Consider the following 13332-nt stretch of genomic DNA (forward strand, 5'->3'; position numbering starts at 1 on the left):
TGCTCATGGACGGATCCTGTGTTTCATAAAGACACGGGGGTCGACTTTCGTCATCACGCACCCTCACGTCCAGCCGTGACGTCAGGAGCCCGCCTCCTGTTCCACACCCCGCTGCGGCCCAGGCCAATCACGAGCGGTCCTTGAAGTGACGACACGAGAAAGTGAATTAGTGAGTTTTGAGGTTTTGGCCTGTTTAATTTACGGTCTGTAGTTTTGACCTGTTTTATTTACGGTCTGTGGTTTTGACCTGTTTTATTTACGGTCTGTGGTTCTGACCTGTTTTATTTACGGTCTGTGGTTTTGATTTTAACTGGATGCGACTGGTTCGGCATTATTTCCAGAGGGTGAGGATATTGAACAGAGTGACGGAACAAGGGATGGGAAACAGATTGTCATGGAATTGATGGTGTCCTGTTCTATTTCTGGTTACTTAAGACTGAGAAGCTGCCATGATCCCTCACATGTGTCTCCCCCTGAGGTGTCTTCGTTTTCCCCCCTGTTAAAAGGGGTTTTGGGTAGTTTTTCCTCACTTAGTTGAGGGTTAAGAACAGAGGATGTCGCACCTTGTTGACAAAGTGTGTTTTATGGGCTATACAAAATACAATTTTATTGATTGATTGATGAAGTTGATTAACGCTTTGTAAATACAAACAGTCATTAAATCACTGTAATAGAGACAGACCCTATCAATGCTTAGGACATCTGGTTTTCTCCTTCCCAACACATAACATCAATAGCATAAAAACTTCTCAAAGAGAGAGAGCCTTTGTTAATCTCTGGCAGACTCTTGGTGGCTCTGTCTCTGTATTGACCTCTTTGCAAAAGTATGAAGCTTCCTACAATAAAATATACAAGGACAGGTCTGTTGTGTGACCTTTATTTTCAGAATTCCACCACAAACTGTAACATAGTGGCGCTGTCAGGGAATGAATAAAGTTGTCTTTAATAATAATAATCTCAGAAAGATTAGGAACATTTTTTAAGAAAGGAAAAGAAAAGACAAGATAAGACAAGCTTCGACTCATCACTAGAACTTTTTACTTCCAAATGTCCGCACAGAAATTGCATTTTTGCACCTGCAAATTCATTGCATAAGGACTTAAAGCTGCAGCATATGAATCTCCAGAAATGCCTTTAAAACAGAATAAAAGAATGGAGCATTGAGGATCAAATAAAAGAGGTCAATAGAAAAATCACAGATCATATGCTCTGCAAATTCAATTATATGGACACCTACTGGAACAGGTTGAGGTGGTCAGATTTCTTGGAGTTCACTTTGATGAATAACGTACCTGGTGTGCACATATAGATAGTCAAAAATAAATTCAAAATGATTAATAATATTAAGATGTATGTCAGGGCAAGATTGGGGAGCTAGCAGAACAGCAGTGTTAAATATTAATAATATTTATCTTATGAGAGCAGCTCTAGATTATGGGTATGGATGGGTCTGCTGCAGAAACCAATTTTTTTTGTCAATTTTGTTTGTTGACAATACACTTCTCCACACTCCCGCTCAGAAGATGGCAGTAATGCACCTATAAACTGGTTTTCCAACTGCCAATAAACACCAGAAGAAGAAGAAAAAAGAAAAAGGAAAAGAAGAGAAGGAGGAAGAGGAGGAAGAAAACTGAAAGTGTTTTGAACAAAAATAATTGTTGCCCACCATCGCAGAAGCAGATACGAAGAAGAAGAAGACTTTTGACATCTATTGGATTCCAAACTGCAGATTCAGGAATACACGCCCACAGTCTGCAAGTTGGCAATGGAATCAAGAAGAGAGACGCCACTGACCCCACCCTCACCACAAGGATGCAAAATCCGATTTGGCCCCGCCTGCAATGCTGATGTGTTCGCAGAATTGTTCTCCTTACTCCGAGTAAATATACCTACAACGCCACTTCAGCCATCTATCCTCCATAACCTGGACATACCACCATTCTCCAAGGATGTGATGCAACAGCACAAATGGAGCCTGGATGGACTTGTGGTTGCCACCTATATCTGCAATCTGAGAGTGCAAGAGCCTGTGATGAGACGCCAACAGGTCATCCTTGAGATCATGGCTCCTTCCTTGCCAGAGTTACAAATTTTCCCTCAGGCAGAGGCAGTGGCAGAGCTCGATGCACTTCTTGCAGACACAGATGTTCTGCGCGGTCAGGATTGGTTTATGAACGGCGTGCGTGATCTCATACGGCTGACTCCAGATGGTGCTGGAGGCGACCACGTGTATCGACGCTGGGCTCAAGACGCACACTCCTGGTGTCCCGAAGTTACGCTTGCACAAAAATTAGAGTACCTAGTAGCGATTGCAAAAAATGCAGGCGACTGCCAGCGAAACCAATGCCTGTACCCAGTACTCTCGACTACCCTATCATTCGCACTGCATGGACAGATAGCACAAACAAGCCTGGACCAGATTGTCACTGATCTACAGCGCACAACACCACATATCGCAGAGGCGATTACCAGTGTTGATTTTACAACCACTTGGCATTATTTTGGTCACCTTTTGGATGATGGTAACATAGCTGCAGTTATGGCTCGGTTATTGAGTTTCACTCATGGGACATACTGCAGATTAAGAATGTTAATGGCTAAAACAACTGGATCTTTGATTGGACACCTGGATTTTATTGCTAAAGCAGTCCATGATCATCCTGACTTCCCTTGGCACTTAACCATGCGTCTCTTTCCTAAGGAGTGGGACAACGCTGTGCATGCATTCAAGGTGGTTGGAGGCAATCCATTCTTTGGCTTTGTGTATGAAGACAAGTTACTAAATTGCAGAATCAAGAGAGTTGCCTGGCTGTGCGGACATCTTCTGTTCGCCATGGGAGACAACAGCTTTGGGGATTTTCGAGGAATGATTTCGGAGGACAGAGTCTACAAGAAGAAAGTGCAAGGGCTCATCGACACCTATAGAATCACGCAGAACCGGGACACATCTCCAATCAAGATCTTGAGAGGAAACAGCACATGAAGACCATAATTGGCGAGTGCTATATAACTCCACAGCATGTAAGGGTACCCTCATCCATAATCACCTGCAGAAGAGGAAGATGCTCTCACCTGCACCAAACCTTGGCAGCACATCACCCCTACCCTCAAACATCTGCGCTGGCTCCCCATCCTCACCTACAAATCTCTGCATGCACTTGCCCCTCAGTATTTAACCGACCTCCTTCATGTTCACCACCCCTCACGGAACCTGCTGTCTGCTGACCTGGGTCTCCTCACCATCCCCCGCACAAGTAGGCGCACCTTTGGGAGCAGGGCCTTCAGTGTGACGGCTCCCACTCTGTGGAACTCTCTCACACTGACTCTGCGCCAAGCACAAACACTGGACTGTTTGAAATCTATGTTGAAGAGGCACTTGTGGTTGTCTTTGTCTGTTGGTGTTTTCTATTGTTGTTATTGTAAAGTGCCTTGGGTGTCCTGAAAGGCACTATATAAATCTAATATATTATTATTTTTTATTATTATGTGAAGATTACTCTCACTGCTAAAAAGCTCACTATAATCCCACTGACACCTTACACTGGTGCTTTGAAAACTTGGACACTCTCCTTCCACAAGCAAATAGCAGCTGAAGATCCAATATACTCACTTATATTCTTCACTTATAACAAATGCATGGTTTAAAAATATAATTGAATGTAATAAAAGCCTCTCCTTGCATGAACCCTGTCTGTATTTTTTTATTCCCCACCTTCTAAAATATCCAACTTCAGTGTCTTTCTCATTACCTGTAGGCTTAAATATTCCACAACACTGCCATCTGATGGGTGTTTGGCTGCACTGCCTTCATCTGAGTGCATTACTGAATGCACCAATGATCCTGGTGTAACCTGGCTGGCACTAGGTTGCACTCCAAAGACAAATCAGCAAGCAGGTGGAAAGTAACTGCATTTTGAGATATGTGTAGAGGGACAGTCATCGGTAGGAACACAGTGACGATGGATGTTTTACCAGTGCACAGTGTTTGATCACTTCACGTTTGATTATGAGGTGCAATAGATAGATAATCAAGACTGCATTCGGTAATGAACCCAAGTAAAAGTCAAAGTGTTATCAGTGTATCATGATAGACAACTAATTCACTGTTGTAGCTGATCCATGTGCAGCTGCTTTTAGCTATACAGTGTGGTATTTTAGTTCAGTGGTTCCAAGCCTGGGGGTCGGGTCCCTCCAAAGATACACAAGATAAAAAAATAAAAAGTTCTGCTCCCCATGTTTTGTCTCTTCGGGCCTCACTCTTATTTAAACAAAATCATCTGAAAGAGGAGAGATGTCGCTTTGGTGAAACTAACCACTCAGACAGCTGAAATATGGCAAGAGTTGACGAGTTGTATTTAGAAAGCAAATAACTATACTGTAGCTGTCAAATACACGTAGACGAGTATTGAGTAGGGTATTTTCAGCTGAATGTATAAGTATGAATTTAATCTGATGCAGTACAAGTAAATATCAAATTCCACACTTACAGACAAACCCAACCTATTTGAGTGTTTTTAGTTTGGGTTGTGCTCTTGTCCTACTGATGAGCATTACTCTTGTTGGTTCACTTACTCTTTGTTCACCGACAGTTATGCTGCTTTATCATGTGAGTGCAGGAGGGAAGTAGTGAAGGGACACAAAAAGTAGAGGTCGCAGCTTTCAACAGCATCTTTAATGAACTGACATCACAAAGGTCTTACTGTACTGTACATAATACTGTGGCACTTAAAGTCAGCATGCTCATAGATACCCAGGAACCAAGATAAAGCCTTCATTCAGCAGAAAAGAACACACTCTAACAGTCCTTTTTTATCTTTACTGTATCGCACAGACTCACTTTACTTCGTCTGACCAGCTAAACAAAATTATACAAAATACAAAAAAAGAGAAATCTTTGAATAACGCATTTAAATTCTGTGAAGAACTGCCACTAAACACAATGGTAAACTGATTAACACAGAGATTTGCAGTTCTGGTCCTATTCCATCAGCCACTGCAGTACAGAGGAGACCAATACAATGTAGGATATATAACTATTCACTATACATATATACATACACACTGGTTTCCATCAGTGGTATATCAGGTGCAGGTATTTACAGTGCCTTCATTTCAGGCACATATAATACATAGTCATAAAATTGTAGTGCAAGCTAATTCCACATCACATATTTGAAGACAAACATGCTTTTAATTCATTCCTTTTTTTTGTCTGCTGTGTTTTTTTTCCGGTGCTTCTCTATGTTCACTTCATCCAGTGTAACAACTCAAGCGTATCTGTGTGAGTGTGTTTGACAGAGGAACAATTTGTGTGTGTGTGTCTGTGTGTGTGTGTGTGTGTGTCAGAGATATAGACAAGGTGTGGCGGTGATAAGCTTGTGTTCTTGTCTTTCTCTTCCCCCCTTGTTTGGTTGTTGATCTTTTTTGGGAACTCAAAAAATCCACTAAATAGAAGAAAATTTGACCCAGGTAGCTCTTCTTCAGTCTCTAACAGTCCTTTTCATCCAGACGCAGGTGCAAGATACAACTAAAAGAGCGTGGCGAGAAATAGAGGACACTTCTAGTTTTCAGAACCTACATCATGCACCAGGATGTTGTGCGATTGTGAAGAGTTTTGATGTGTGTGAGTGGGCTGTGTTTGTGTGCCAGTAGTGGACGAGGGCGAATTGAGAAGTGATTCCTCATATCACATTCTCAAAGAGCTGCATGGAGTTCATGATGTTCTCGTCCTGAAGAAAAGACAGATAAAAACATTTGTCACCAGAAATGTGGGGTAAACAAATTTCAGATTGGTTTATGGACTTGTGTTTTCATCGTGTGGCCAAAATGACAATGTTGTTTCCAGTCAACTCATATGAAATGAGAGGGTTTTAATATGTTAAATATATTATGCTTGGATCTAACACAGTGAGCCTATTAAAACTTGTTTTCATGTATTTTGCGACAAAAGTGATTGATTCAATATCAGCAATTTGAAGTTTTCCATATTTTATTCTTAGAAATTAGACAAATAGATAAAACAGGTAAATGTAGCAGGTAAATAATGATGACTTAATACACATCTACGCTGTATCAATTACTTCTAAATGCTAAGAAAGCCTTGTGTGAAGTGAATCAATCTGATTAACAGTGTCCATCTTTTTTCTGCACTTTTTAATAAAGCAGTCTGTAAAGTGTGTTGATTCAAACATATGCCAGCAAACCTGAGTACATTCAAAATGTTTGTTATTTGAATATAGCACACTACTAAACATTTTGGTGGAACAATTGCAAAAATAGGAGTGTGTGGAAGGAGAACATGCAAACATCATTATTATTTTCAGTGAGTCACCTTCTGACAGGTCTCAATGAACTCTTCAATGGTCACTACACCATCTCTATTTTTGTCCATTTTCTGTGGGGGAAAAGAAAAAACCCACAAAAACATAAAGAAAAGACTTAGTAAGAGCGTTTTCAGACAAGTTGTAATGTTTCTTTGATGAGAGACCAAACAGAGGCCACGTAGCACTGCACACTTGTGTGTTTTTTATTTGTCAACCTGGAAGAACTTGTCCACATGTTCGGAAGGCGCTTCATCTCGCACACAGGGGTAGGTGTATCTCCCCATCATATCATAGATTGATTGCATAATCGCCAGCATCTCCTGCAGAGAAGACGACAGAAGCAAAGTGAAACAAGTTATTTATTGTTATTCAAATTATGTGATAAGATTTTAAAAGTGCAAAGCTCTGAGATTTAATTCAGTACCTCTTTGGTGATGTAGCCGTCCTTATTAATGTCGTAGAGGTTAAAGGCCCAGTTCAGCTTCTCAGTGACGGAACCTCGGAGCAACACTGACAGGCCGATGACAAAGTCCTCAAAGTGGATAGAACCGTTTCTGTCGATGTCAAACGCGTTGAACAGGAAGTGAGCGTAGGTGGTTGCGTCTGGATAAAAGGAGTCAAGGTGAGGATTTAGTGTTCTGTACTTTGGTACGGAGAGTTTGTGTTATGACTGACTAAGAGCTTTAAACACTTGCTCTGGGCTCTTTGTTTGTCATAGAATACACCTTTCCCTCTAATTTCTCCAATAAACCCAGATCTTTAATGTGTTAACAGAACAATTATTTTATACAGCCTGCTGTACAACCAAAGTTATGGTACTTCTGGGGTTGTTTATCTGAGCTGTTGTCTAAATTAACTATCTTTACTACTTTCACTTTCACCAGTGCTTCAGCCCCATAAAATGTTCACTTTATCCATCACTGGAACAGGTTTATTGTAAATTAAATCAATATAAATCATTTATCTTTACAACAGTTCTATAATGATGCTACAGGAAACCTTTGAATTAAAAACTGGTTGAAATACTCTCAATAAAATAAAATAAAGGTTTAGGACCCAGTGACAGCCAGAATTGTCAATGGCTTTGTTAAAAACTGTGACTTTAACTAATTAGCCGCACATCAACCAGTTAAAATGCTACTTATATATAATATATCAGTAAAAATATTGATATATAATGAAAGGGTGTATTTCTGAGCAGAGCCATCTCCTAATAAAGTCCATGCAGTTTCTGACAAGAGAGGAGAGGAGGGATTGTTTAAACAGCTAACCTCCTTGGGGAAAGAACTGAGAATAGATGGACTTGAATGTCTCCTCATCAACCAGCCCACTGGGACACTCCTGCTCAAGAGACAGAGAAAAAAAACGAGATCTATATATTAGAATAATTTAAGTCTATATAAAGCATAACAATGGTGGTTAAGCAATTAAGATTAAGAAGCAATTAAGCAGGCAGGCTTACATTCTTGAAGCCTCGATACAGAGACTGAAGTTCCTTCCTGGTGAACTTGGTCTGAGCCTGCAGCTGGTCCAGCCCCTCCGGCTGGTGACGCACCGTCGACAGCTCCAAGTCACTGTCGCTGCTGTCTGTGGGAGAAAGCGAGAGAGAGAGAGAGAGAGAGAGAGAGAGAGAGAGAAAGAGAGAGAGGGGTGGAGAGATGGACAAGAAGATATAGAGAAGAAAGAAAGAAAAAGAGAGAAGTGATGTAAAGAGGTAAAGATGAGGAGAAAAAGAGGGAGGATGGGGGAGACTGAGTGTGTGGATGCTGGTCAACATTTTGAGGGGGGGGTCACACATTCAACAGGGAGGCAATTTATCATAGAGGAGGTGGGGAAAACGTGCAAGTTCTATAGAAATTTTGTAAAAAACTGCAAAGGAGCAAAGGGCAGGCAAACGAGGGAGTAAAAAAAGAAGAGGAGGTACTTTCTTTATGGCGGAAATGTCACCAAACACGCATGGTAGTGTTCTTTAAATAATTACAATAAATAAAAAGAAATAAGGCCACTGCAGAAAATCTGAATTTGAGAAATTCTATTCAAGCCAGAGTGTCTTTTTTACGCACAGAATAAATCCGCATTAAGTGTTGCGGCATCATTGGTTTCCAGTTCACACACATTAAGAGAAAGCACTGCACCACTGGGAAAAAGAAAACATTCAAAAAAAGGAGGGAAGTTTTCCTGAAATATAGTTTTGGTTTCTCCTGTTACCATACTCACCATCTTTAGACAGAGAGAACAGAAGAGAGGAGGGGTGTTGACACCAAGATGGAGTGAAAGAGAAAACATGGAGAACAGTGGGAGAGTGATAGTAAGAGAAAGAAAGACAAAAAAACACAAAACAAAAAACAAAGATAACAAGTCAAGTCAGATCGGACACAGAAGAATATATGATGAGCGCTATATGATCCAAACTCATTTATTCTGATAAAACATCCAGCAGAGCAGTGAAATATCATATACTGTGAAACATAAAGCAAATCAGAACTCCATGTCATATTTTTCTCTAAGTGATGACCATAGACTGTAAATAATGATGGACAATGTGTCTCCACTTCTGTCCACTATCCAGAAATGAGGGTAAAAAGAGTCTGTGCAGTGGCGATCAGGGGATGGAGCCACGGTAGCTATGTCCCATCAATACATGTGCTCGACCAATCACGAGTCAGTCTCAGCGGTCAATCATGACGTCTCACCCATTTTCATAGCATCAATCTTAGAAAAATCAGCACTGGAACAAACATCAGTGATAAAAACTAAAATGACAGAAACTATCTTAGAGAAAAACATATCTAATGTGTACTTTGACTTCTTTACTTGTCCCATATTAACATGGAGGAGGCAGCATTTATTACATGTACTTCAGCCAGCCACCGGGTGGCTATCAAAACGCTTTGGCTTCACTTTTGGGGGCTGTCATGTCGTCCATCTTTCCATACAGTCTATTATCATGAATGGACAATATCAATACACCGCACTTTGGCGTTGAAGTTTATTCTTAAACTTTGGATCAGCAGCTAAAAATCAACTTTAATCAAATGGAATTTTACTTTGAATAAGGGAGCAAGCTACATGAGGAAGACTCTGAGAATAAACATCCAGAAAATTGTAGTGAGTGGACACAAATCAATACACACGTATATTTCAATTCCAATATTACATTTTTTGCATGTTTTTTTTATCGTAGCTGGAACAAACACTGTTTCATAACACAGCAAGACATTAAGATAAATCCAGATTTTCATGAACGCACCAACATACCAGACAGAGCCAGACCCAAACATCAGCGGGCAAATTACATCAGCTGATTTATGGTAATTGCAGATAAATCGATTTTGGCATTTATCACGGCCAGTGAGTTAAAAGAATTAAAGCAAGGGAACGCTGAATATAGTGCTTGATATATTTTATTTCCAGTGACACTATTGCAGAGTTTGTCCAGCATGACTCCACTGTTGGCAACACTAACCCCCTTAACCAATGTCTGACCATCACATTTCAAACAGCCAGAGCAGCTACAGCTAGGAGGGTCGTTAGGAAGAAATTACAGAAAGAGCTGATGCAGACATGCCCCTGCAAATAACCAAAATCTTAGGGATCCTTGACCAACACCATTGTTTATGATATGTGTTGCAAATCAGCTGATGCATCGATTCACAGTTATTTTTAAAACTCTCAAATATCCTGTATGGGTTCATGCCAAAAAGACAAATATAGCAGCGGTAAGTGATTCTTTTTTTCCATCGTAGCCTTGATGATCTAAAATGACCTCATTATTTATATCCTTTGTACAAGTCTCATCTTTAGAAGGATCTCACAAATACATCTACTCCTCACATGACTTTTTTTACTGTTCAAACTTAGATCATTAATGTACATCATTTCTTTCCAGCCTCCTCGCTCCATCTCATCCTCCTCTTCTAAACCCCTTTCTCCCAGGTTACCTCACCGGTCTCAGTGATGTCGATCAGGCCCAGCAGGTGCATGAGTTTGAGGAACATGATCACAAGGCAGACGATCCCAACTGTCTGCAGTCCCTCTGTCTCCCACCTCACACTCATCTTCCCCTCTTCTTCTATCTTGTCTTCCACGGTCCTCGTCTTTCCGTCTTCCTCTGCTACATTATTGGACTTTCTCCGCACATTTCACTCCTTCCCTTCAGTCCATTCTTCCTGACTCTGAAACCTCGTCACTCAATCTTCAGTCATCTTTTCTTGTTGTACCCTTATTTTACTCTCCAATTCTACTTTTTTTATTTGACTGCCTTTCCCTCTCCTGTTCTCCTCCTGCTCTAAAGGATCTTCAAAGATATTCTCCACGATGAAGATTTGCGTCTGATGGTCGTTTATATAGGTCAAGTGGATCCTAATACCTCCAGAGAGAAAAAGAGAGACAGAAAGAGAGAGAAAGAGAAAGAGAGAGAGAACGAGAATCCCCCTCCAAAAATCGGGGCCGTAGCTTAAATCCAAAGGAAATACAAGTTCAGAGCGCAGAGATTCTCACACCACACATGTAGAAGTCGGTGTGGGATTGCTCCAGTGTTTCTTACTCCTCTAGCTGAAGACAAACATCCAATCAAAGACCAAAAACACGTCCAACATTTTTCCAGTGAGCACTGACTGAGTGACTGAGCTTCTACATCTACATCCTCCCTCCATCTCACATCTAACTAACCTGTGAACTCCCGGGGAAACACAGGAGAGCCACGTTTCTCCCACTTTTATCAAAACAAAAACATACAACACACAAAATACATCAAGGCACCTGCTACTGCGAATTTAATTGACAAGGATCGACAAAGACGGAATACTTTTTGTTAAATGTGACGTACAGAACAACGGTTTTCCTTTAAGGAACCAGCCGGGGTGGTGGCAAAGGTCAACAGGTGTCCTGAATCCCAGTCATCTCTGTGATCCACTTTCTAATTGTTCCCTCATCTCTCCTGGGCTTCGTAACACAGATTTAATGCGGCATCGACTCAGTGGAGTCCTGTCACACACACTCACACTCATATAATAAAGGGAAACAGTGAGCAAACGCTCCCTCAGGTCCTGTGACACTTGTTCAAAACTCATTTCATCAACTCATTTTGAGGGAGGGAGGATGGATAGATGAGTGGGTGGGTAGGTGGATGGATGGATGGATGGATGGATGGATGGATGGATGGATAGATTGATAAATAAAAGAGGCCTGATACCCTAAAAATATTAGCATAATGAATATTATCACCAATAACATTAAAAGGTACCAAAAGTAAAATTACTCATCCTGCAGAACTCCTGAATCACACAGACTCATTTCATTTCAATGCAACGACAAATGAAATAATTAAAATCATCATCATTCGTATTTTATATACTATTATATACTAATAATCAGAATCTGAAAAGAAACAAGTAGCTTGAGTTAATGTAGTGGAGTAAAAAGTACAATGTTAAATACTAAAAGTGTAGGGAACATGTTCTTTGAATCTCCAGGGAAAATGTATTCATAACCTGAGACAATTAAGATAAAGGAAGTCTGGTAATACTTTCTATGAAAAATAACTTTATCTACGCAGAAATAATAATTGGGGATTTTGTATTTATGTGAATGATATGCATTGTATTGATTCTTAATAAAAATATATTTGTTTGCTTTTTCTTTGCCCATAAACACACATAATATATAATCTGTTCAATGATATAAAATCCAGCTCGTGAACACGGAAACAAGAGATGAACAAATGAAACAACTAATTTGCTTCTCATCTCTCTATATATCACTTTATTGATGCGACTCACTAAAATATCTTGGAGTCAAATGTGGAGTGAAAATACCAGATATTGTATCGCAGAGCTTCAGAATGGGGCTCATACATCTCTAAAGACACGGCTACCTCTGGCATCGATGTCATCCCAAAATAGGACCAAGCTGGACTCAACCCAAAGTCGACATGAGATCAGAGAGGAGGACCAGAGTGAAACAACAAGCCAAGGCCAACACTTCTATTCTCCACACACATGTATGTGGACTCACACACAGAAGAAACGTGATGTGTGCGAGCATCACTTCTCGAATGCTGATATTATAAATAATGAAACGAATAAGTGATCAGACCTCATCTGCCTGGTGATTGATAAATGGCCGTTAATGCCCTGCTGCTATATGTGGAATATCTGCACAGCATATTAAAGATTTGTGTTTCCAGACAAGTTCAAATTACACTGCTTAAATAATGATTTGTCTGAATTGGTTTTTAGCTGCTTGTACAAAAAATAAAAAAATACTTTTCTCTGTCTCATGTCCTCAAAAGGAAATAAGACATTATATCAGCATGAGGCCACTTATTTAGTTTCAGTGGATTTTAAATTCCATGAAGTTACACCACAAGAGGGCAGTGGAAACATTTTCAGCAGCTGTTTCTGTATGCAAGCACACACACACACGCACAAACACACACACACACACACACACACACACACACACACACACACACACACACACACACACACACACACACACACACACACACACACACACACACACACACACACACACACACACACACACACACACAGGGATTAGTGGTAACTACAGCCCTGATACTATGCCCTGATAGGACTGAAGAAGTACAGATGGATGTTTACAAAATGATCCACTGTATTGAACCTCCAAAGCCAAAACTGTAGGTGCAACCTCACCAGACAAGATATATAATGCTTCATAAACTGTTTTAAGTACTGATGTATTTATATACATTACTCAAGTAAAAACCACACAAACGTTTAAGAATAAAAGTTTTGCAATCATAATCAAATAAGGAGAAAAAAATTCCTTCATGTATCAAAGGTGAGAGTAAATAAAATGACTGGCTAATGAGTGATTTATATACTGTATAGTATGTATATCTGATATTGTAAAGCTCAAAGATCATTATAATGCTGTAGCTGCTTGGGGTAGAACTACTTTTAAAGGGTTTGTATGCAGTCAGTAGTTTCTATCCTCTGGGTTGAGTCCCTGCAAATGGTCA

At 40.2% G+C, this 13332-nt stretch overlaps 1 protein-coding gene across 4 annotated transcripts in view; it reads right to left on the reverse strand.

The window, feature by feature from the left end:
- Positions 1–5540: 5540 nt before the first annotated feature.
- The window catches only part of LOC109636957 (Kv channel interacting protein 3b, calsenilin), a 40346-nt gene continuing 32554 nt past the window's right edge, over positions 5541–13332 (reverse strand). For 3 of the 4 annotated variants that reach the window (XM_069523042.1, XM_069523043.1, XM_069523045.1), the window contains 6 exons: positions 7786–7910; positions 7595–7664; positions 6748–6926; positions 6539–6643; positions 6332–6394; positions 5541–5729 (listed from right to left, as the gene is read on the reverse strand). In XM_069523042.1, the coding sequence (XP_069379143.1) occupies positions 5682–5729; positions 6332–6394; positions 6539–6643; positions 6748–6926; positions 7595–7664; positions 7786–7910 (590 nt within the window). In that variant the 3' untranslated portion in view covers positions 5541–5681. Of the gene's footprint in view, positions 5730–6331; positions 6395–6538; positions 6644–6747; positions 6927–7594; positions 7665–7785; positions 7911–10269; positions 13082–13332 lie in introns of those variants that run through there. The other variant, XM_069523044.1, reaches the window with a different exon arrangement.

Source organism: Paralichthys olivaceus, chromosome 4 (assembly GCF_024713975.1).
Source record: "Paralichthys olivaceus isolate ysfri-2021 chromosome 4, ASM2471397v2, whole genome shotgun sequence".
In the NCBI taxonomy this organism is placed as follows: domain Eukaryota; kingdom Metazoa; phylum Chordata; class Actinopteri; order Pleuronectiformes; family Paralichthyidae; genus Paralichthys; species Paralichthys olivaceus.